The sequence below is a fragment of the Ambystoma mexicanum genome, chromosome 6p (assembly GCF_040938575.1).
Source record: "Ambystoma mexicanum isolate Mex_15411 chromosome 6p, UKY_AmexF1_1, whole genome shotgun sequence".
Classification (NCBI taxonomy): Eukaryota; Metazoa; Chordata; class Amphibia; order Caudata; family Ambystomatidae; genus Ambystoma; species Ambystoma mexicanum.
In genome coordinates, this window is record NC_090935.1 from 459,937,244 (window position 1) to 459,963,549 (window position 26,306).

General features: G+C 44.6%; 1 protein-coding gene across 1 annotated transcript; it reads right to left on the reverse strand.

Annotated features, from left to right (window-relative positions):
- Positions 1–2,751: 2,751 nt before the first annotated feature.
- Positions 2,752–26,306, reverse strand: LOC138511520 (molybdopterin synthase sulfur carrier subunit-like). The gene is made up of 3 exons (XM_069627261.1): positions 26,083–26,306; positions 7,801–7,922; positions 2,752–2,886 (listed from the first exon to the last, which is right to left on the reverse strand). Exons 1-3 carry the CDS (start codon positions 26,092–26,094, stop codon positions 2,760–2,762), a joined length of 261 nt encoding a protein of 86 aa, XP_069483362.1. The 5' UTR covers positions 26,095–26,306; the 3' UTR covers positions 2,752–2,759.

Sequence of the window (26,306 nt, forward strand, 5' to 3'; positions counted from 1 at the left end):
ATGCCATGCCATATCTTACTACCGCCCTATTATTGCTGTACAGCTCCTGGATCAAAGCAATCAGATGTAGAGAGGCTTTTCATTTTTGAAGGACCTGCCACATTGTGTGTCTAGAGACAGCATCAAAAGCTGTACACTATGCTTCTGGCATGGAGTTTGTGAAGAGAGGGTCTGGTCAGCAGACCACCCTCAGAGAGAGATATTTTCTATATATTTTGTCAAAAAAATAAATTGAGAATGTCTTAAGCCAGTCCAAGGCTCTCTTTATGGTTATCAAGTCTTTATCCTCTGCTTCCACCCCCACTATCATACCGACCCAGGAGCTCTGGGACTCCCTAGCTACCATTCATTCCAACATCACAGTTAACTTCTCTACTTTGCCATCCCCATGCCATCGAGGGTATGCATAGCCTGGTCCTAGTCTGGCGTTCTTTCTGTCCTCCTCTGAGGCCCTGGTATTCAACGCAATGCCGCGTATTAAGTCCTGCGCCCCCTCTGATCCGCTACCATTGGCAGTGATGAAGGAGGTGCCGGTCGATCTTCTCAGTGAAATTACAGCCGTGAACAGTCTGTACCCCCTGAGCTGAAGGCTGCCTTGGTCATACCTTTGCTGAAGAAGCCTTCTTTGGACCCCACTCTCCCCTCTAACTTCCGGCCTATTTCTCTTCTTACTTTTTTGATGAAGCTTCTTGAATCACTGGTCTCCCCCATGCTCTCCTCTTTTCTCGAATCTTCTAGTTTCCTTGACCCAGCCCAGTCTGGCTTCCACCCAGGCTGGGCTGGGTCAAGGAAACCACACTGAAAGTGTCTTGGTTTCCATCCAGGATGACATGACCAGGCTGGTTGACGGTGGTGTCGGAGCCCTGATTCTTCTTGATCTGTCAGCAGTTTTCGACACAGTCAACCATGCCGTCCTGCTCTCCTGTCTGAGCCAGATTGGTGTTTTGGGTCAGGCACTTGCTTGGTTTGTTTCTGTTCTGTCGGATAGGTCCCAAACGCATTCTCTTTCCCCTTTCACCTCCAGGTCCTGCCACCTCAGCTGCGGTGTCCCTCAGGGGTCTACTTTCGCTCCCATCCTGTTCAATATCTATATCTTCCTGTTGGTGCGCCTCATCCGCTCCCTTGGCATCAGGTGATATTCCTACGCCAACGATACCCAGCTTCTGACCCGTCTCGACCTCAATCAAGCTGAGGCATCAGCGTGCTTGAATAAGTGCCTGGCCGCCGTGGGTGAGTGGATGGGCTACAACTGGTTGAAACTGAATGGGGACAAAACAGAGGTGATGGTGGTAGGATCCCCTCCTGTCCCTTTACTCTGGATTTCCTCCTTCTGACCCTCCTCTTTGGGCCCACTCCCGGTGCCCTCCACTAAAGTTATAAATCTAGGGGTCCATCTGATCCCTAGCACACTTTGTCCCCCTGTGGTAGCCGCCATAATTATGAGCAAGTTAGATTACTGCAACTCCCTCTATCTGGCCCAGCCAAAGGGGCTTGTAGATCGGTTGCAAAGCCTTCAAAACATGGCGGCTCGAGTGGCAACCAGGTCTTCTTAATGGGCCCATATTACCCCTGTACTGCGCTCTCTGCACTGGCTCCCGGTGGCCAATTGCATCCAGGTCAAGTCACTGGGCATCGTGCACCATGCTCTCTTTGACCAGGGAGCGGAATATTTGCACACTAAGTTTGTGTGCTATGTTCCCAATCACCCCTTGCGGTCAGAAGCCTCTGGTATGCTTTCTGTGCCAACTTTTCAGCTCATCAGGGTGGGGGTGGGGGGCTAGTGCAGGCTTTTTCCATTGCTGCTGCCCAGCTCTGGAATGCTCTCCCTCCCTCACTCACTCAAGCTTTTACCCAACCACCTGTCTTTTCGAAAGGCTCTAAGCTCTTGCGTTCTGCTTCCTGTTCTGCCTGCTGCTTTTCTCTGCCTGTTCCTTGGGCTCCCTTCTCTCTAGTGCCATGATGCCTTCGGGCGACACTGCGCTTATAAAACCATGTAACATAACATACCCACATAATTTTATATTAAATAATAAAATAAATAAAAATAATAAAAAAAAGGTTTTCTACACCTTAGCCAGATTGCAATTCTTCACACAGCCAAGGTTTTAATTCTAAAAACTATTGCAGAAAAACAATTTTTCTCTACATTCTGCACAATACATATTGCCAACAATAGCTCAACAGCTATAGTTTTTCCATATGGAGTCATCGACAATGTTTTAGGGATTTAAAAGGCACCATTTTCTATCTCTTGTGTGAAAGTTTAACTAGAGTAACTTAGCTATTATACATGTGTAATCCTGCACTTTAAGCATAATCTTACATGGTTTAATAAGTACTTTTGAAAAACGTATCCCATCTACATACAATTTATTTATCGTACGCATTGGGGAATTACTATACTGTTACACCAAAATGGGATGCAAATGATTTTTTTAAAAAAATAAATGTTGTTGCATACTTTGCCTTTGTTCGTTGCTATATGATCTTAAACACATGTATCGTTTAATTTCCAAAGACGTATAATGATAGCTACCCTCTCAATACCTTTCCGTACCCATTAGAGTGCAATGGCTCCCTGCAGCAAAAGGGCGAAATTGCAGCAGCTGGGCAAACCTGGAGGCCCAAAGCAGTCACCCAATGAAACAGAAGATCTGGCAAGAATAAGGGAGGCGATCCGAAACATCAACTTGCGTCGTCCTACCCCCCCAGCAGTCTCTGAACGAAAACTCGACATACCTTCTTATATCTGCTCAGACCTAACCCCCGCTGATAGGCGGGATAACAGCAACCTCGTCACCTGGCTGAAGGAGCAGAAGTTGATCTCCGAGGATGATATATTCCTGACGGACGGCAAGAACCACGTGGTCTTGAATGACAGCAAGGCTGAGGGGAAGGTAAGAACAATTTGATTTAGAAAAATGATGCACACTTTAAGATAAACATTATTTTCCACTTTCTCTTGCATACAAATTGCCATAAAGAATCAATTTTATTTTTAGCAGGTCAATCAGTTTTTAAATTGTACAACCCCATACAATTCAAGAAAATGGAACACAAAAGTAAAATAAAATATAAAAAAACGATTTCTTTTCAGTGTATTTCATGTGTCGAACGTTAAACAGCTATGTTCCCTCCAAACTCCATACCTAAACCCTCCTCACGTTGCCCTCCCAGTTCCTTTCAACAACGAGTTTAGCTCAAAGCCTGATATAACCAACAATCTTACATAGCGAGGGCACCACATTAAACATTGTCCTTACACCAGGCATCCACAAGCCAGTAGGGCAGTCCAAAAGCCCATGTGTAAAAGCAAGACAGTGTAAGGACTATGTTGTCTGTCCTTGACCAATTATACACGTCCAATATGCTTGAAAATACACATGTACCACAAATGCCTCCACTCCTAGTTATTTATCAAAATTGTGGAAACAATATTTCTTGGGTTATGTCTCCAAGTTTATCTTTGATTTCCAAATGGCGGAATAAAGCAGAGCTGTGTTTATCTTATGATTTGCGCTTTCCTGATCTCCCTGCCAGGCAGGTTCCACTGCAATGTTTATGACCCGGCACAAACTTTAGAAACCAGTCCCTCCAATGCTATAGTGTCACTAAGATTCACAAAAGATGTCCATTAGTTAGACGGAGCCCATAAGCCATCACTTGAAACTTACGGAACCACTCACACATTGTTACTACATCAATAGAGCATTCATTTCAATCTTCAAAATGCATTAGACATTTATTGTAAAGCAAACTTCACGTGTTCATCCCATATTCAAATGTTGGGCAAGGGAGAAATGTGGCAATTTGTACAAATTAAAATGATCACTTACGCTACAAAGTCAACGCCAATATATTTCCATAATGCTCTCATTATTCTCAAGTGGTTTAGTAAGATTCTCAGGCTCCTTTGAATTTGATTTGAATATACTTTACGTATACTGTAACGAAACATGTTTTTGTATCCTCTTCATATTGTTTGCTTATGGAACCGTTTAGTGTGGTGACCTAAAAAGTCCTGCTTTCACTCTTTCTACATAATAGGAACCTTGCGGGTTCTGCCCTTCTTTCTGAGACACAGGTTCCCCAGGGGGAATGCATAGGCCTCAGTTGTTACAAGTTCTCTGAAAATAAATAAAACTTCGCAGAATCAACTGAGAGATACCGGACCCAATCCAGCATACCCAATTCTTTGTCATAAAATGGCCCCATGACAGTTAATTGGAAATGTACACATTGTAGACCAATGTTGGGTTTGCTCAAGATAGAACCCCTGAATTTCAGCCTTTTCTCATGATCAGTCAAATAGCACGTTGGAGCATTTAGTTGAAGGAATGTCTGTGTTGGGGCTATGAAGCTGTTCAATTCAGTAACCAGTGTGATGGTGCTAATGCCCTTGTGTGTGATCTCTGCATTTGCTGCTGAAGTAGTGTCTTATAAAAACATCCTTCTAAGGTTGTCCATAGGCTATTAACTTTGCAGTGTGTGTTATGATATTGTATGTTTGGTTGTCTTTCTTTTTTACATTTTCTTCAAAAGTGTGGACCAGCATTTGTCTCAGGTTTCGTTTTTTTCTTTTTAACCACAAACCTTGGTTTTCGTGGCTGAAAATCTGGAGTGGATATCAACGACCAATGTTTCAGAATTGTCTTTTTTTAATGCATTACTGATCAAGCTATTGGTGGTCACACAGGTCATCTTTTCTTCTATTACTTTCATCTGTTTTGTCAAAGTTACTTCTCGTGGAGTATTCCTAGCTCGCTTTTTTGCATGTTTAATCGACTTTTGAGGGTAACCCCGCTCCAAGAGTCGTTTTGTCAGAACATCAGCATTTTCTTTACATTTTTCCATGGTGGAACAATTTCTTCTTATGCGCAGAAACTGACCGTATGGCAAATTGAGCTAAGTGTGATAGCTAGCCAAAGAGGGGTAGGTAGGGAGAGCAATGAGGAACCCGTGGGAGAAACATCCATAAGAAAGAACATTACCGAGAGGTAAGTAATTTGTTCTCCTAATAGATTCATTCCTTCCACGGATTCCTGAGTGATAGACTCAGTACATACATTTGGGAGGAGGAAAGTAGTAAGTACAGAACCAAGACCAAAAAACTCTGGAGGACTGTCCTACCAAAACAGGCACCCTATCCCACAAGGAATCCAAGCTGAAATTCTTAGCAAACATGTGCAGGGATGCCCACATCACTGCCTGGCAGATGTCCAGGACAGGGACTTCCTGCGGGGCAGCGGTGGCAGCCACTTCTCTGATCATCAAGGACATCCATGCCAGCGAGATTATAGCATTTCGAGATGCAGAGAATGAGCCACCTTATCAGGGTCTGTTTGGTGACAGCCCTGCCAGCACAAGCCACAGCGTAATCAATGAAAAGCTGGTCATCTTTCCTAGCCACTCTAGTAGGAGAGACGTAAAATGGAGGATGTGAACCAGGTCCAGCCGGTGGAACTGCTACTCTGCCTAGGAAGTGTGAGGAGGTGGAAATAAATAAATAAATCAGAGAGCTGCAAATCCAAGACCACTTCCGGCAGAAAGGAGGGCCTCACTCTCAAAGCACTTTCTCTTCGGAAAATAACAAATGGGGAGGTAAAATAGACAATGGATGAAGCTCACTCACCCATCTTTCGTAAGTAATGGCAACTGGGCAACTGGGAGAGTCACCTTAAGAGTGAGTCATTTCATAGAACATGTATGAAAGAGCACAAACGGAGTACTCATAAGGGATATCAAAACTAAATTAAAATCCGACACCAGAGGAAACTGCTTACACATACCCTGGAAGAACTGCTTACCAGTGGGGATTGTGAAGAACCAGCCCCTATCCAACGACCTCTTAAAAACTTAAATAGTGGTGAGGTAACCTTTTACAGTGCCAATATGCAGGCCCACTTGGGCCAAGAATAGCAGATAATCCTAGGGCTAGCGGACAGGTTAAAGGATATAGATCTCTCTCCCGGTACCAAATCAAAAATGCACGCCACTTGCAAGCATAAATGGATTTCGTAGTGGGCCTCCTAGCTAAAGGGAGCACATCTAGGACGTCGTCCAACAAGTTCTACTCCTTGTATCTCAGCCTCGCAGTAACAAACAATGAAAGTACTGGCTGCTGAGGTCCAGGTGGTGGACCCACCACTCAGGCTGGGAGAACAAGTCAACTATCCTAGGAAAGTGCCAGTGAGGGTAGGGGGCCATATCGAGCAACTCCGGATACCACATTCTTCAGGACCAGTCCAGAGTGATCCGGATAAACGTGGTTTTGAACAGCTGCAATCTTCCGCAAATCCACAGTGTGACAGTGATCGGCGGGAATACATTAAAAAGGTTGAATGACCACTGAACAGTAAGTGCGTCCCCCAGACCTCCCCAACAAGGACATTTACTGGAGCAGAACAACTTGCACTTCCTGTTGACAACTGGAAGCAAAGAGGTCCACTTGAGGAGTCGCCCAAAAAGGAGAAGATCTCCTTCAAAACTTGCTGCCAGAGCTCCAACTCATTGGATGCCGAAGTCCGACTGCTCAAGGAATCCGGTGTGACATTCGCTCTTCTGGCCAAATTACCCGCCGTTAAACACTGTTCTCCAGAGCCCAGAACAACAGTTGCATTGCTTCACTGCAGAGAGGCAAGGACCCCGCATCACCTCATTTGTTTAGGTAGTGTTTGACCACTGTTGTCCATCAGGATCATACAGTCTTACATTTCACAGAGGGGAGGAAAGCCACCAGGGCCAGCCTGCTCACAGCTAGAGCAAGTTCATGTGTTCCCGAGACTCAGCGGAAGAACACAGTCTGCTGACAGTCAGATCTGATCGACAAGTACCACAACCAGTCAGTTATCGCTGTGTGAGCACAGTCACCTGGAGCAAAGGTTGATGAAACACAGCCCTCAACAAGTTGCTAGTGTATGGCCCACCATGGGAGATCCTAAGCCACCTCGTCCAAGACATGCAAAAGGTCGACATCTGCCATTGAAACTGAAACCATTGACCATGGAGAAGCCATCGAATCTCATGTGCAGCCTCGCCTCTGGCACCACTAGGTTACAGGTGGTCTTCAGGCACAGGAAAGCTGAGACCAGGACTTTTTCTAGGATTGGAGGACATTGACAATATGAATGATGTTCGCGACTCGGTCCACCTGTGGCCAAGACCACTCTGATAAATTTGGGGACTGGGAAGACGTAACCCATGGGACTTTTGAAGGTCAGGGAAAATCCCAGGCTATGCAATAAAGAGCATGTGCGTAGTAAATGCTCAGACACTAGATTTGGTGAGCGAGCTCAGATGAGCCAGTCTTCAGATTGGGAAAGACATGAATGCCCTCCCTTTTGAGGCAAGCTGGTTTTCACCACTGCTAGCATCTTGGTGAAAACCCTGGGAGTTGAAGAATTACTGAATGGTAGGACTTTGAACTGAAAGCTACGTTGGCCAACTACGAACCTCAGGTACATCCTCTGCTATCGCTTAATCGTCACGTGAAAGTAGGCGGCCTCAAGGTCCAATGAAGTCAACTAATCAGCCAGCAAGACAATACTAAGTGTAACCACCTGCCCATCTCTCTTTAGGCAACAGCCTGCGGATTGCTTTGCTTCATCCGTCCACTGAATTGTTAAATCTCCTTGCTAACCAATAATACAGAGAACAATGCAGATGATTTAGGTTTTCTTCATCAGATTTTCCTCCTTGCGGTTTATCCCAGATTGGCCGTTACACTCCTTAGAAAAACATTAAATAAATTGATATTGGTTACTAAAAACAGAACAGTACATTTTTTTATACATCAAGTACCTTGGATGTTGGCTCAAGATCACGTCCCACAGCTGAGCAGAAGTTATTTGCTGGCGTACAGAAAGTACTTCAGAGCGAGTGCCCACAAGTTCAGCACTTTTAGCAAAGTACAAAACAGTAACCTGTAACAAAAAGAAAAAGAAGGCCATTAGACCTTCTTGTAAATGTCACAAGGTATAAAAGCAGTGTTTTACATCCCTATTTGCACCATCAATTTCCATTTAATGTTTTTGTTTTTCCTTTTAAGTCACAATTTTATTTTTAAGAGGCAAAGCCAACTTTCTAGAATGTTTACACGTACAAATAAAAAATAACATTGATGAGAATCCCAGTTGTTGTATTGTTTCGTGTAAAATGACCATAATCTTAATTCACAGAACGACCAATGATGTTAAAGACCTATTTTCCACTCTGGCATAGCTTTTCAGAATTTCAACTGGGAATAGTCGTTGCCAAACAAAGGAAAAAAAAATAATGGGTTTTATACATCCAAGACATACACATAGGGAATGCAGTGCTTCAATGGTCTCAACCAAGATCTATACATTCTACACAGTAAAATCATTATCCTACAGACAGAGCAGTTAGACATATTAGCAATTCTTAAAATATGTTTGCATTTACATTGTTAAAACATTACTGCAAGTCTTCTGCGAGTTTCCAAAATCTTTCTAAAGCCAGTACCACTTATGTTCTTCTTGGACTTCAACCTACAAGGAACCCATGCTACTAAAAGCACCAAGGCCACAACGCATCTTGGCAGACTTTCTTCATAGCTCAACATGTGCAACCTCAGTCAGACATCAAGTGAAACATTTTTGACCTCATTCTCTCATTGTCTTACCCATATCAAATGCCTCAATCTAAATCCACTTAAAAAGGGAAGACCACACTGCAATCCCCATCACCTTAATGCACACACCTTCCCTAACCACAAGGGAAAGAGTAAGTTCACCATCCTGCAAACCACTCCTTTAAAACCCTTCCGACAGAAGCAGTGAAAAACAGTTTGATCAGACCCTGCCACTACTAACCTTGACACCCGACTGGAAATCCTCAAACATCAGTCTGGCTTCAGAGCAGCCAGAAGCAGAGAAATTATGCTCCTGAACATCTGTGAAGACCTGCTGCCTAACCTTGATTCTAATCTCCCCTCATCTTACTCAATCTCTCTTTTGCCTTTGACACGGTCAACCAGGCCATCCCGCTCAATCGTCTCCTTGATGACCTGAGTATCGATTGATTGATTGATATTTTTATTTCTATCGTGCTCGTACACAAGTGTTTCAGAACGCGACAAGGCAAGGGAGGGGGAACAGGGGAGAACAAAACAGGGATCTTACTAGGCCCAGTGACATTGAGAACGCGCAAGTGCATGGGAGAAGGGGGGGGGAATGCATGGAAGGGGGTGGGGGAGAGCTGGAAAGTGCAAAGCAGAGGAAACAGGTTAATAACAATAAATACATAATAAAGGCAACAAACAGTAGTAATGCAGCCAGCAATTTACAAGAGTTAGGTTTAAGGCAGCAGACAGGGTAGGTCTGATAAGTGCAGGAAGAAAAAGGGGGGTCTGTATGGGTACAGATACAGACCCCAGTGCAAGGGGTGGCCCGGAGGCAGTGCGGGAGGGTGGCAGGATGATCAGGTACCTGGGCCCAAAAGACAGAGCGTGGCCAGGTGCACGGTGCCAAGAGAGAACAGATCAGCAGGGGAGAGGGGGAGCGAAGGCAGAAGAAAATAAAAGAGGAAGGTCTTGGAGGTGCTTCCGGAACCCGGTGATGGTTCTCCTCAAGTTTTAGAGTGGCACAGAGGCTGTTCCAGAGGGAGGCCCCAGCTGAAAACAGATCTACCCCCAGCTCGTTTCTTAGAAAAACGACTGACCCTGAGTGAGTTGGAGGTAGAGAAGCAAAGAGCTTGAGAGGGGAGGTATTTGCAGAAGGATAGCGGAGGGTATTTTGGACCCAGGCCCCAGAAAGCCTTGTGGACAATGCAGAGGGTTTTGAATTTAATCCTTGCATCCACTGGGAGCCAGTGGAGAGATTTCAGAGCCGGAGAGATACGATCTCAGGTCTTGAGGCCAAGGACAAGTCTCGCAGTCCTGTTCGGGATTGGTTGCAGAGGGCGGAGAGTAGTGGCAGGTAGATTTAGAAGGAGGCTGTTACAATAGTCCAAGTTAGAGAGAACCAGAGCTTGAGATACCATGAGCTTCTGGGGAAAGGAGAGGAAAGTCACAGTACCTCTGAGGAGGTGCAGTCAGAAATTTGACTTTAGAGACCTCAGAGATGCGGGCAGAAAAGGAAAGGGTGGAGTCAAAGATGACCCCAAGGTTCTTAGCCTCGCAGGTGGGGGTAGGAGGGCCAAGGGAGGCCGGCCAGAGAGTGAGGGGAAAAGGATGGTGAAGGTGTGCTGATGAGGAGGATCTCCGTCTTGCTGGCATTCAGGCAAAGATCATTGGCGGCACACCAATCTTGAATGGCAGTTAGGCAATCAGAGATGAGAGAGGGAGAGGAGGTGTCAGAGGGCAGCCTGAAGATGAGTGTCGTCAGCGTAGCACTGGAAATTTGAGCAGAAAATGACAATGCAGTGGGCGAGAATTGCCAGGTATTGGTTGAAAAGCCAGGGCGAGAGGTTGGACCCTTGGGGAACACCACAAGTAGAGAGGAAGATAGAAGAAAGGAAGGACCCAAGTTGGACCTGAGAGGGCCGATCTGAGAGGAAAGAGGTCAGCCAGACCAGAATCTTATCAGCAATACCCAGGTTTTCACAGAGATGGTTGAGCAGGATGGTATGGTTGACCGTGTCAAAGGCAGAAGAGAGATCGGGGAGGATGAGGACAGAGGGAATGTTAGAGTAAAGGTTGGAGAGCAGATCTTCACAGATGTTCAGGAGAGCAGTTTCTGTGATTCTGGCAGCTCTGAAGCCAGACTGGTGGTCATGAAGACAGCCAACAGAATTGGAATGAAGGTTAAGCTGAGAGATGGCCAACTTTTCCAGGAGTTTGCCAAGCAAGGGAGTAATGGAAATTGGGCGATAGTTAGCTGGACAAGAAGGATCAGCTGTGGGTTTCTTGAGACGAGGATGCACAAAAGGAGTGCTTCAGAGGGGAGGGGAAGGATCCAGAGGCAAAGAAGTGGTTCCAAAAATCAGCAAGGGCCGGAGCGAGGGTGTCAATGTGGTCCTTGATGGTTTTAGAGGAACAGAGATGAACCTGTTTTGAAGAGGCTTTCATAGATCGGACTTGTCTAGCAACCTCGTCAGGGGTGAAAAGACGAAAGGACGAGAAGGATGGTGGGAGGGTGGCTAAAGGAGGGTCAGCAAGCACAGATGGAGAGCGAAGAGGAGGGGTGTGGGTGGAGAGGGTGGACAGGATGTCCTGGGTTTTTGAAATGAAGTGAGAGGCAAGGGCATTGCAAAGAGCCTGGGAGGCAACAGGAGGGGTAGAGACTACAGCAGGGTTGGCCAGCTCCTTGCAGATTTTAAAGAGTTTGGCCGAGTTGTTAGATGCCGCAGAGATACAAGCTTGAATGTGGACTCTTCTTGGTGAGGACAGAGAGTCGGAATTGCCTTTGTAGCAGGCAAAAGGCCAGTTTGTCAGAGGATGAACAGGAAGCACAGCATCACTGATCAGGCCCTGGTCTGGCTGACCTAGTTCCTCTCTGATCAACCATCCCAGGTCCAACTTGGGTCCTTCCTTTCCTCTATGTCACTCTCTACCAGTGGCCTTCCCCAGGGGGGTCTAACCTCACTCCCTGGCTGTTCAACCAATACCTGGCACCTCTCACACACTGCACTGCTGCTCTCTGCTCCAACTTTCATTGCTATGCGGATGACACTCAGCTCATTGTCAGGCTCCCCTCTACCACCTCCTTCTCTCATCGCTGACGGTCTGAAACCCAGGAGAGGTGTGCTGCCAACGATCTCTGCCTTAATGCCAGTAAGACAGAGATTCTCCTCATCGGCACACCTGCACCCTCCTTTCCTGTTACTCTCTGGCTGGCTGCCCTTGGCCCTCTTCCTGCTCCCACCCTTGAGGCTACGAACCTTGCCTTGGGATCATCTACGGCTCCACACTCTCCTTTTCTCCTCACATCTCTGACGTCTCTAAGAAATAAAACTACCAACTGCACCTCCTCAGAGGTATTCTTCCTTTCCTCTCCTTCCCCAAGAAGCTCACTGTCTCTAGAGATCTCTCCAGGTTGGACTACTGCAACAGCCTATTTGTAAATCTGCCCGATACTACTCTCCGCCGTCTGCAGCTCATCCAAAACAGGACTGTGAGACTTGTCCTTTGCCTCAAGCCCAAGGATCGTATCTCTCCAGCACTGAAATCTCTGCATGGTCTCCCAGTGACTGCAAGGATTAAGTTCAAGACCCAATGCATTGTCCACAACGCTAACGTTTTGACCTCATTGGAGACCTTGATGGTATTCCCATTGATGAAAGAATCACTAAACTCAACCTTTTACAGTAGCAATGTCATATCCTCTGCCAGATTAAATAAGGGACACGTGACCCACCCTGACTACTCTCGTCCAAGCAGTTACCTTGCTGAATCAAGGCACCTTCCCAAGTTGCCCAAAAACAGGACTGATCCTCCTACTCCTTAAGATTCCTACTCAGGACCCATAGGACCTTACCAGTCCCCCATTTATCAGTAGAATCACTGAGCAGGAAGTAGCCAATCAACTCCATAAGCACATCAGCCATCATAACTGGCTCGCGTGTTGGCAATCTGGGTTATGAACCGCTACTTCCCAGGTGATTGACTATGCTCTCGATATCATGTATAAATGAGGACTCTTATCTGCTGGTACTTCTGGACCTTAATGCTGCATTGGCCATAAGTAACTACTCCACTTTGTAAAATATTATCTGATTGAATGCAATGCTTTCTACTAATTAATGCAAAATGTACACTGACATTTCATGTAATTAATCATAAAAATAAAGACCAAATAAGCAGAGAAACCTGCTGCGTTGTAGGCCAACTGGAAAAATAATGAGATACGCTGTCATGTGAAAGGGAACTTGTACTTTGTAGAACTGTGTAACTTGAAAGTTAGAAATCTACAGGGAAATGATACACATTGTTATTAAAAATCATACGAGGTGTCATATTTCTGAACTAGACACATTGTTTGTATTTGTAATTTCGCTCAATTTAAGTGATCATTTTGCTGTTGCATGGGGCAGAATATATCACATATAGCTTTGACATTCAATGACTCTAAGCTGTGAAGCTCCATTCACCAAAAACCTTGTGTTTATGCATAAGTCAGTGCTTTTGAAAATTGGAATGTACAAACACTATCACAAGGTTCAAAATTAAGATTTGATGAGCGGGAGATAAAACGAGCTCCTGGGTGCCGGGTATCACCCAGTAGGCAGGTGCTACCACTAGGGAACCAGTAGACTGTGCATTGAGCATTGAATCACCCGACATGCACACTAACATTTTGCCCATTATGTATGATAAATATATTTAAGTATGTCTTAGATGTGTCCGAAATCTTTTATTTACATTCACAAACACCCAAAGTTAATATCACATATGCATGTCTGTAAGGCACCAGTTAGCATGAGGAGCCAAGAGTAGCTCCTGCTAATTGTTGATTTTAAGCTAACCAGGCTCCCCTAAGGTAGAAGTAGGAGCTAAATAGCTCACAGCAATTTCAAACCCTGCTATTAACCTTCCCTTCAATTAAGGTATTCAAAACGTTAAAGGGATTAGCTGGTGTACTCAAGACAAAGGACTGGTTTAAATACTAGTTGCAAGAGTGATACTGGGAATTCAGCCCAATTTCATGGGCTTGTATTTTTGAGCTAATAACAGATGTTTCAAACTTGCCCTGATCTTAGCTGTTGTGCATTAGGCCTGAGCTATAAAAAGATTTCCAAACTGCACTTTTCTTAAATAAAAATGGTCTTTTCTTCATAACAGCTAATTTTCTATTGATACAGATTTAGCCCACACACAATGCAAATAATGTCAGATATAATTCCGTATAGTTTGTTTTAAAATGAGCCACAGGAGAGGCATTTGAATGCACCATAGAAAAATAATGTTTTGGTCATAACCCCTAGGTCCATCAAAAATGGATACAGATTTAGATTTCAGTGGAAAATCCCCATCACAAGCATATTCAAATTATATATGGAAATGTACAATGTATTCATGAACGTAGATATTTTAAAATTATGTTATGCATGCAGTGACTAAAACAAATGTCACAAGGTCTGGAATATTCTAGTGAAATATATTGTTCATATTAATGGCATATGTCAAAGTAAATAATTATTTGAAAAATGTATATTCCAGTTAAATGTTGATTTCACAGACAATGGAAGGTGTGAGTTAATATCCACCACATCCCCTTATGACAAATCAAAATACATTGGGGCAATGGACGCACATAATAACCAAATGGTTGTGAGACAGTTAAGAGCACCTTTGAAAAAACTCAGTCCAAACACAGTTCTGCTGCATCAAATGGTGCTGCATGGGTGGAGTTAGTTGGGTAAACTCACACATAGTAAGAAGGAGTCGTTTTAGGAACACCCGAGAAAATCAGATTGGGATTCCTACTGGTAGTTGCTCATAGGCATTTGCCTTAAGAAGGCCTTTTGCAGATTGGATGCAGAGGCATTTCCCAAGACAAACCTATATTTCCTGAGAAGGATTTTGGGAGTAGGTGGACAGATTGAAAGGAAGGGTTAACATGGTAGTGTTGCCTAAAGCCAGTTGATGCATTTAAGTGTCCTGGGCCTTTGAAAGATAAACCTAAAAGTGAGCAAAATTATCTCTGAGTAATTATACAAATGCCTCAAGAATTAATTGCATCCCAGTTATTAATTTAAAGTATTGGCACCGTCACTGAATTGTTGTCCTTGCCCACTGGTCACTGACCAGCCAAAACTACAGAGTCATAATTTCTAATGCAGCTGTGAAGTACAATAGTGTGGCTACCGGCATTGCCTCATGCCAACTAATTTGGGTTGCCCTAATCAAGAATGTGCTGGCTTTTAAGGAAAAATAATAAACACATCATATGGGCGATGATATGGATTGGCGTAAAATGACAACCATTTTATTTGCCCTGATAATACTTCCTTGTTTCGTTTCATCAAGGAAGTTTCTCCCGGGCCCATCCCGTCCCACCTTTTGATCCCGTTCATCTCCTCCTTTAACATGCTTACACCCTTTGGCCAACTCACTTATATGACTTCTTTTTAATTAGGCTGCTGTTTGTTGGTCCACAGACTCTCCTCCCCCTTTTGTGCTGCCTGCGTAACTAACATAGCAATCCCATATTAGTAGTATCTTTACGATTACCATTTACAGATAGAGAGGTTGTAAGAGCAGGGTCTTAAACTTATTATTCCTCTAAAAATGAAATCTAAAGTAGAATAAGATTGTTATTAATGTAGCATTTCGATTACATTTCTAGTAGGCCATTCAGTTCCTGCTGAATGAGTCCCTTTCTTGGATCAACCTCATGCAGCACAAAGGAGGGATAGAGATCTGGAGTTGTGCAACACGGTGCTAATCTAGAGCGTGTCGTATTTATAATCGTTGTTTTTCTCTTTTTGCAACACCATCGACAGCAAGCAGCAAGACTTGCCACTGTTATTGACACAGTGGAGGTGATATAGGGTGGCCCAGACATTTCATTGGTAATGGCACATAAAATATCACTAGGGACGCATAGAGTGGCTGTGCGTTGCACTACCACAAAAGTCCTCTTCTGCTCATTAAATACTTCTAACCTCTGCAAACATTTGTATGTCAGCAATCTTTACTTCCGGTATCAACTTATCTAGTTCCTCAAATCCTCTTGGTACTACTTTGGGATGACGTGGTATGATCTTGCTGGTGGGGGCCCACGTGCCAGCTGCTCTATTGCCAGAAGTTCTTCTAGGGCCACATGCCAATATCGTGCCCAACAGCACTGCCTGGTATCAGTTCACTTGGGTTTGCCTAATCAATAGTCTGCTGGGACTAAGCACTAGGGGTGGCAATATCCCAAGTCATAAGATAACAAAACAGGTTTCCGTCATGTTACTGCTGCCTTGTTGCCTTGTTTTCTTTTGATAAGGGAATTCCGCCCAGGCCAGTCCCCTACCATCTCTTGATCCCCTTCTTCCCCTCCATTTCATATTATCATCATTTTGTTAATAAACATAAATAAATATAGATCCAGAATTCCATTTAAAGAAGGCAATAAATATTGATAAACGTGCAAAAAATAAAGCCAGCACGATGAAGTGGGGCTTCCTCAACATATCAAATTCATTCGACCATAACAAAACTGGAGGATCACACAGGACATCCAGGGAAAATATGCATCTCAGACATCACCCACAGACACCCAAAGGACTTGCTGAGCCAGTCTGCTCTCTGCTGCTTAAAGAAACACATTCAGGACAGCCTGAATTGCGCACAAATATGTAAACTAATGAAACTCTGAATACCAGATTTCCAAATTCAGACCCACACACCTCGGTGGCAAGTGCTGCGAGACAATTGTTGTACTCACGAGGAACCCACCCACATCATATTCTGACACGGGACTTCCAATGAGACTCCTTAAGGGGTAACTCCACTACACAACCATCTGGACTCTAGTTAGCTCTTGTTCTCGTTCTTTGCCCTCTAGTACTCTTAAGGCAGCTGGACCCTGTAACATCATATAAGTGATACTTTTGCAATGTGCCATTATAAATGGTTTCTATCATTTTAGTTTGATCAACCTTTCTTCAATATTTTACATCACACTAAATTATCAAAATGAACAGGACAGAGCACACTTACTCAGCAATACAGAGGCACAAAATGCATTGGCAATGCCAATAGTTTGGGCTATGTGTAGGCACGGAAAATGCACTTGCCAGGCACAGCTGTAGTGGTATTAACTACCCATTGTTGGTAGCAGGTCCAAAACGGTGCAAGTAGCTGGGCATCTAAAAGCAGTGGCTGGCAAAATCTTAAAACATTTGCACAAGCCAAAAAAATGTTGGCTTTGCCGATGCTCATTTTGAACAGGACTTTGCGCACATTTTTATTACACCACTAGCGTGTTTACAACTGCAATTAAATCATTATCTCTCAGAAGACTGCTTTGAACAAACACTGCCAGGCACTGAATACAAAGCCTGATAGTAAGGCTTCATTAAAGCGAGCTCAAAGAGTTCGCATGAGAAAGTGTTTTGGGGGGTGAGGAGGTAGAGGCAGGAATGGGTGGGAATGGCCATAGGGATTAGCATGGCCATGAGCAGGCAAATAACCACCTACAGACTTGGTGTCCCACCTCGCCTCATGTGTCACTCCTCCCTATCTGTACGCCATGCAATAGTTTGGGTTATAAGGGTCGCAAGCAACACCTAATAGCCCAAACGAATAGTCCAAACTAAAAAGAACATACCACCCAGACACCACTTCTGCCCTGACCTCTTGCTAAGATTTCATTTCATAGCTATCCTCTACATAACTGGCTAAGTGTGACACAGGCAGCATTTCCCGAACTCATATCGCCTGCAGAGAAATGTTCCCGGAAAACATGGCTTAGATGACCAAATGTATTGACTGCAATGGCCAGCTCTCGTGCTCCGTTTTAAAACTTTATTTTTCACTGACTATTACAACATACCAATGTAATTTGCATTCAGTCACTTACAGCGTGAATTACAACGGGATACAAAAACATTATCGTGGATGGCATCATTGGCATACATCAAGTGCGACGGCCCCTAGTGCAGTCGGAGGCTCTTTATGGATGTATGCTAAGTAGCGATGGAATGGGGCCATATATCTTTTGGCCTACACATGGGAGCGGTTCCCATAACAAAGCTGTCTCGGGAGGATAGCTCAGCTGCAATGTGCTCACCTTGCAAGCAAGATGACATGGAGCAACATAGGTTCGATCCCCGGGGTCCGTGCTTAGAAACCTTTGGGTATTATGCGCATTATAAATAACCTATCATATCATAGCTTTCTTCACATTCATAAACATACATCACGTCTGGACCATGAGCCCCCTTCTTGCCCCAGTCACATGGAAGAGCCTACTCTTCTTGATGGGTACTTTTCCTATGTCACCTAGTAGATATTTCAGTGGGTTGGCAGGAATTTGGCTGTCCAGTATATCACTAAGCGTGGTGGCCGCTTCTTCCCAGAATCGACATATGGTAGGGCAGTGCCAGTACATATGTATGGAGTTGGCGTCTGGGGTTTTACACTTGGGGGGAAGAGTGCCTGCTTAGACCGGTCGAAATTCGGGATTTTCCCCAGGAGGATATGTGTAGAGTGTTTAATATTTTGAATTTTACTAACCTGAAGTTGATGGAGACCGATTTTGTAAGCTGCCAGTACTTAGCCCATTGCGTGTCTATTATTATATCCAAATCGCTTTCCCCGTTTTGTTTTCATTGTATTCGTTGAGGGGAAGCGGGATTGCACCATACTATATAACATGGAAATGCCCGTCTTGAGCCCTTCTTTTGTCAAGATGCTAAGTAAGAACGGATGAGGGGTCGGTTCCGCCGGGAATGAGGTTCATCCGCATCTGCAAGCTGCTTTAAGGAGACGATATTGTAGTGTTATAGAGTCCAGGCCCAACTTTACTCTGTACCTCCTCCAATTTTACAAACGTACCAACCTGGAAACATATCAACCAAGGTCAGTACCTTCACAGGGTCCCACACTTTTGCAGCATTGTGTCCAATGTGGGGGCTATGTCAGGGTAATGCCAGAATGGGGAGCTGGTAATATATGGTTCTGTACATCCTACCTTACGGAACAATGTGCTTCATGCCCAGACTGTGCTGGCCACTGGGTCCACCTCCCAAGTGCCACCACATGTCTTTAGGAACATCATAGAGTGCAAGTCAATGGGGGCAGCAGCTTATTTCTCCACCTGTATGTGGGCATAGTTTTCTTTGTTCTGGAACCAGTATTTTGCGACGTGTGCTTGTGCGGAATGGTAATAAAGTTCAAAATCTAGGGCAGCTAAGCCACTGGTGTCATATTTTTCACATACTTTGGACCAGTTCATTCTTACTGCCTCCCCCCATACAAAGTTAGAAGCGAGCTTCTGCAACCTGTCAAAGAACGTACGTCCAGGCCATATTGGGATGTTACTAAACAGCTATAGGAGTTTTGGTACTAAAACTATCTTCAGCAGGACAATGTGGCCATACATTGAAATCAGGAGTTTGTTCATAGTTTTAGTTTGGTCTCGAGCAGTACTATGTATAGTTCGTAATTGGTGGTGTACCAAGTGTGTCTGTCAGTGGCCACTAGAATCCCCAGGTATCGAGCAGAGCATGGGGACCAACGAAGGTCCGCAGTGACGTCAGAACGTACAGTCCCTTGTGTCAGTGGGATGATTTCCGACTTAGCCTGGTTGATTTTGTCCCCGGAGTATTTATAAAATTCTTTTACGTCTCGCATTACCGGGGCCAGGTTGATTTCAGCATTTCTAATGTATAGTAGGGTGTCATCTGCATAGAGCAAGATTAACTGGGGGACCATGAACCCGAAAACCTCGGCATGTGTGTATGTCATAGGAACGCAACCATACCCTCTATGGTGAGGGCGAAGATGAGGGGGGACAATGGGCAGTCCTGACGTGTGCCCCTGTGAAAGGGGGACAATGGGCAGCCCTGGCGAGTGCCTCTTGTGTAGTGTGAACCCAGGTGATATGGTGCTATTTGTTCTTATTCTAGCTCTGGGGTCTTTGTATAGTAAGCAAATGATACCCAGGAACCTAGGCCCGAACCCCAGTCGCTCTAGCATTACATACATATATTGCCAGGAACCCGAATCAAATGCTTTTTCTGTGTCAAGCGAAATCGCCATCACCTTTGCTTTGGGGTTCAGCTCGGATATTATGGAAAACAACCTGCATACATTTAGGGAGGTGGATCTCGTGGGGATGAAACCCGACTGATCGGGATGTACCGGTTTATTCATGTGAAGTAAAAATCCGTTTGCGATGGCTTGAGCAAATATTTTGGTGTCTGTGTTCATCAATGATAAGGGGCGATAGGATGTGGGTTTGTGCGGGGGTTTATGTGACTTGAGCAGGACTGTGATAATCGCTTCACTCATGGACATGGGTAGGGTGCCAACTGCTAGGGCCTCCCCCCAAACCTCAATTAATCTAGGGGCCAGTTCAGCCAATCAGCATTTATATATGTCTACCGGGAGGCCATCGGGCCCAGGGGCTTTCCCCAGCTACCAGGTCCTTTATAAGTTGTCTGATTTCCTCTAGTGTGGGGGGTGAGTTTCCAACATTTCTCTGTCCTCTTGTTCTAAAGTGGAGAAGAGGGAATGAATCCATATGCTGTTGCATCTTGTTTGTTAACACCTGGTCTGAGTCTAAAAAAATAAAACTTTTGTTGATCTCATCGGTGTCTGTACAAACTATGCCGTCTGTCCTCACAATACTTGAAATTGGTCTAAAACCGTGCTCTGTCTCAATTAGAGTGGTCATGGTCTTGAAAGCCTTATTGCCCTCTCCGTATCGCCTGGATCTCATTGGGCATGTGATGTATGACATTTCACGGTCAGCAAGGTCCCTGTATTTCTCTAGCTGTTCTTGTAGCGGCTTAAGAGTTTCAGCCCCCAGTGTCTGTGTGTGTACGTTTTCAAGGGAGTGTAGGGCGAGTTCCATATGGTGTAGTTATTTTCAGATAGCCTGTAGCGTGCCACGAGTCAGTGACAATAGATGCCCTTGTACCCAGACCTTAAAAGATTCCCATATGGTGGCCACAGATCCCACTGATCCCATGTTGCGGTGAATGAATTCTGTGATGTACACCTGCAGGGGCTCAATTATGGCCTCATCGCTTAGTAAGGCTGGATGCATTCGCCAAAGCTCTGGGCCCTGTACTAGGTCAGCCACAGTCAGTTCCAACAGTACCAGTGACTTGGCCGACAATGTTCATTGGAGGATGACACATTCCTGTACGTGGGGTATGTATTCTGGGGAGCAAAGCCAGTAGTCTATACGTGAGCTTGAATTGTGTACTGAGGAGTGGAAAATGTACTCCTCCAGGTTGGGATGTAGTTTTCGCCATGCGTCCATGAGGGTATTATGAGCATATCCTATAGTATTGTCAATGCCGCTTTGTTGTGCGCTCTAGGGCTACTGTCTATCTGCGGGTTCAGGATAGTGTTGAGGTCTCCCCCTATATGACTTTGGCATCGCCCAGTGGCGTGTGATGATTTGGAGGTAAAAATCAGGTTAGTCTGCATTTGGGTCATTTGTATTGACCAGTATTATCTCTTGGTTCCGCACTGAGCCCCATATGATTACGTAGTGTCCCCCCTGCCCCTCCGCCAAGTCCACCATGGGTTTAGTGAATTGGAATCCTATACGTTAATGTGGGTCAGCACTCCCCTGGACTGTGTCGAGTATTCTCTACCCACTCGCAAGGTGCCCCACTCCTGAGCAAACTACTCTACTACCCTGCGTGTGACAGGAGTTTCCTGTAGCAGCAGGATATCAATCGCATGCCTCTTAGCATACGCCAGAATTTTCCGTGCTTTAATAGGATTGGCCAACCCTCTGATGTTCCAACCATTCTATTTAGCCTCTGCTGCTGCCATATAATGACTGTGGATGCATATTTACCCATCCTATTAAATGAACTATGTAAGTGTATAATCTTCATACCCATCAGTTTTTTCATTTAACCAACCAACCCCCAAAACCCCTCCCCTCCCACCCTCACCATCCCTCCAACTGGAGAGTGTATCCCCATACCCCAACTTCTGTGTCTGAAACAGTGGGTGGCTCGGTGTGGCCACAACAGGAAACACTGCTTGCAGGAGACGCAACATATGGCTTAAACGGAATGGAAGAACCTCATGTTGTGTTTGACCTGGGGGCTATTCAAGTATGAACGCTACAGTTCGTGTACCAGTTAGAAGCAGAGGTCAGCCATCAGTGGAGCCGGGATGTTCTGTTCGATGTACGACATGGCTTCCTCCTGTGTTTCAAAGAAATGGGCCTTGCCTGGGTGCTGCTATCAGAGATTAGTTGGAAACTGCATGGCATAGCGTACCTTCTCATCTCTGAGCACCTTCTTGATGTGGTCATATGTGCGTCAGGCCGCCTGCACCCCATTCGAGACGTCAGGGTAGTTGTGAATCTGGGTTGAGTGATAAGCGGAGCATCAGGTCCCAGTCGCAGTAATTTAGTAGGCGAGCTTTGATGGTGGTGGTGCGTGGGGGGTGGCACACGGTTTGGGTGGTGGGGCGAGATCTGTGGGCCCTCGCCACGAGAAATTGCTGCGAGAATTGCGCATCCGATAACATCGTGAAGAGTGCCTCCTCCAGGAACACCTCTATTGGAACGTTTATGGGTCTCTCGGCAATACCGACCACCCAGATATGATAGTTTATTTATATAGTTCCTATACACAGTGTGTTTCAAAGCGCTATGTTGTTATGGCGTGACCTGGATTCTAGGTACGCGCATTAGTCCTGCCCCGCATTCAGACTCTTTTTAATGTCATCAATGTCTTTGCCGTGTGTGACGGCAGTGTCCTCCAGCGCATTCACCCTAGTCTCTGCCTCTGTGACTCCAGCATTCACCTTTTGCAAGTCGGCTCTGAAGGAGACGATGTGGCAGCCAATGTCATCAAGTTTATTGTTAACTGCTGAGAAGCTTGCCTGTAGTCCCGCCATTTACAAGTCCATATTTGGCTGGTCGGTGGGGCGGCCGGTTGAGTCCCCTCGGTATCCTCCGATGTATTTGTACTTGCGTAGGCATCCATGGGGCCCTTCTGGTTTCCCTTTGCACCTCGTGTCATTTCCACCCCAGGTGTCCTGGCCGCACTTTGTGATTGTAAACAGTGCGCTCTTGCTTGTTGCTGATCTTCCTGTCGCTTTGCCAGGATGCGTCAGGTCGGGGATGCGTTAAGCTCCCACTGGATTTGCTACCCAGTGGGAGCTTAAAATCTATGAAGGCTGTCCACCCTCCACCTTACAGTAGGGGCAGTGACCTAAAGTGCTGAGTGCTCGTGCACAATTGCTGTTTTGTTTTGCACCTTCTCAGTACAGGCCTGTGACTACGGTCGTGCCGAGATTTATTGCTGCACGCGTTGGTGTCACCCGTGTTTGTGAATTAATGTAAATGTTCAACTGCAACGGGACCACTGCACAGCTTTGTCAAACACCTCTGGATCAAGGATCTGGAGTGCACCGCTAGCAAGTTATAGAAGCATGGTGGTCAAATTGTACAGCAAGGAGTTGTGTACCATATCTCGAGCAATTAACTGAGTCAAAAGTGGCCTGCAAACTGCCCACTCCTGGCTCCAGACATTTAGATGCAAATAGATACGAGACAATATATTGCATTGTGGTACTAGGACTTTCTCTGAAACCATATTGAACTTCAGAGTGTAAAATATTATCCGATGCCCATGTCAGCTATCTGCCCAAGAGGACGCTTGCCCATAACATTGCCAAGGAATCCAGAAGGCAAATAGGCATGTTCCTAAGTGCTATTGCCCCATCGCCTGTCTTAAAGGTCGACAGAATGACTGGAAATCTATATTTTTAATACAAGGTTTACACACGTTGACCAGGTCTGAAGCACGCACATTAAATCCGACCAAAAGTAAAATATATTCAGCAGCAAAGAAGTATGGGTATGTTTGAGAGGTGGGAGGGAAGAGTACTAGGGGGTATCTCTCCTCAGGTAAAGTAATTTCAAGAGGGGATGGAAGAGATACAATATTAGCATAGCTTGGACTTGCTTACCCACGGAATTAGATGGGTTATATAACGTGAAAGCCAGGTAACCGGTATTTTAGATGTCTCACAGGAGAATGTTTACTAGGGCCTTCCAGTAGGAACCTAGTATTAGCCACCACATGATGCCGTTGGTTCCATAGTTGTTGTTCTGTTCCTCATCAGTTTTTATTGTTCATAGCACTAGTGTCACAATAAATAAATAAAAATGTACCAAACCCAGATAAATAAAGCACACCCGAGTTACCGTTCTGGGACTTCAACCTGTGCGACCTGAAGTGCAAACCTATAGTTCAGCAGCAGACTACTACTGAACGGCATAGAATAGGAGCTGGACTACTGACCAGTAATAATTTTTAGAGCGATTTATACAGTAGTTGAATGGGAAGAAATTAAATGACAATGGGGACACCAGTGAATCTGTCTCACTTTTGGCAGCCAGGCTTGAGGGGAGGGTGAGAATACATGCAATGATACAGTCATCAGCTGACTAACCTTAGCGACCTTGCCTTTGCGCAAACGTCAATATTATCCATTCCATTCCGGAGACACTAATCCAGTTCTGCATTTGTCTGCTTCGCGGGACTTGTAATCCTGGGGTTATAATGGGTAAATTCAGGACTGCAAGTCCCACGATGCAAAGTTAAGCCAGCAGTGGTCTAGTGTCTCACAAATGATTAATGTTGGCATGTATTCCATTATAAGACAGGTGGGGAAACATGCTATGTTAAATGTTTACATCACTCATGGATTAGGTATGAAGTTATTTTTTTTAATAATCCCGAAAACTGAAATCTCTGCAATTGATAATCTTAGTGAGAAAGCAGGGAGAAGTGTACTTTCTTCATATCTTTCCACCCTCCCAAAATGACTTTGTGAAATGCCTTGTACATTGTAAGGAAAAGACGATTTAAGAAGCCACCCTCTTCATGGATAGGACCCGGCCACAGTAACTCAGCTTTTTTTGTTTGGTCACAGGAACCCACTCAATCCCAGACTTGAAGGGGGCTTCCAGGTCGGTTTTGGTCAAGCGTCCTCTCAGGGGCCAAATTGTAAAGATTGTAGCCCACTATGGTCGTCAACCGAATCCCAATAGATCTCTGGCCCCCCATGTAATTACTAATATTTGGCCATCTCCAAAAAAGATTATCAATCACAATAGTCTTATGAATCAACCTCATATAGCATTGTTCATTGAGTGATCTATATCCCTATTTATGTATTTATATTTCTTCGATTACTGTAAACCGTGTTTCTAGTTTTTATTTGATTGTACTGTTGATTCCTTCACTTGTGCAGTCTCGTTTGATTACTGTCCTTTTTTAATTTGCTCTTAATATATTTGTATGGTGTTTTTGCTATCAGTGAGCTAGCGATCTTTGTCAGGTGTATGTTTAACACTTTGTAAAAACCACTCCCATCTCCAACTACCAGGCTTATGTAGAGAGGGGTAATCATGTCTTCCTTTGTTTTTTTGTTCCACATGTAATGTGCAATCAATAGCAGCCAGAAATCGTGAATTAATGCTAGAACATATACATCAGTCATGTTTGCAGGTATTACCATATGTGATTTTTTTTTTAAACAAAGACTTTAACTCTGTTTAAAAGGGCTTTCATCCTTCACTTGGACGCTTCGTCAAATGACAAATAGAGCGATGGAGTAACTTCATAACTATTAAATACCTAGCGAATAAAGGCGCTTGCATGTGGTTTAAAGAAAACGTGTTCAAAGGGCAAGCCTGGAGGTTGGGGAGTCTTTCGGGGATAATTATGAATAGTCAAAACTGTAATAGGGTAGGGAACAAAGCAATTAGTTTTAACAACAGTCAGAATTCTTTGAGGGATTGGTTGGTTTTTCTGGGCCACGTTCACTACTATATAAACACGAGCTGGCACAGAGGTACAGTCCGTCATTTTTCACGGTTGTTGTAAATCTGCTAGGTTTACAGTAACTGAAATTAAAATTTCGAAACCATACTGTCTCCAATCAGAAACGATGAGACAATTGGAAAAGGTGTGCAAAGCAAGCATTCCTGTTCCCATGAAGCCTTTCTTGAGCCGTATTTAAAGAGGCAATGCGAAGTGGCCATGTGTTGTCAGCGAACCCAAAGGAAAAGCAAAGGATTCTCCAAGAAAACATTCACATGTGTCTGTTGCATGAGCCGCTTTAAAGAACGTCGGCAACAAACTTACGAAGTGAACCAGAGAACCAGTTACTATGTGACGCGTTCCCGTACTTCACCGCGGTAACGAAATCCGCTCAAGACAATTAAGGAATGCATATTCGCAAAAATGTGTGTGCAGGATGATCATTTGCCGGGCACATCAGAACACAGTTTTTCATTTAGCAAATTACACGATTTTAGCAATAATAATTTACAAAGTATAAAAATCATACTATTTTAACCCGTAAGAAAAACGGACAGCTAGAGTCACATAAGCAAGGATAGTTCTAATATCTAAAAAAAAAAAAAAGGGATTCTCTATCGTTAACCTGGTTTTAAGTATTTCACGTACCTCGCAGTTCATGAAGGCAACTCAAACTGCAAAGTTTGTCCAGGAATTTGACCGCTAGCCCCACTCCCGTTCCCTTTTATTTTATCATAAAGATGCAAACACCCGATCCTGGCATCAAGCAGTGTGTTTACTGCGAACCATAACACATGTAAAAAGTTGATACTGAAAAAGAGAATCACTTCCTGGAACACTGATGCAAGCTGCTTCCTCATTTGTCATTTCCT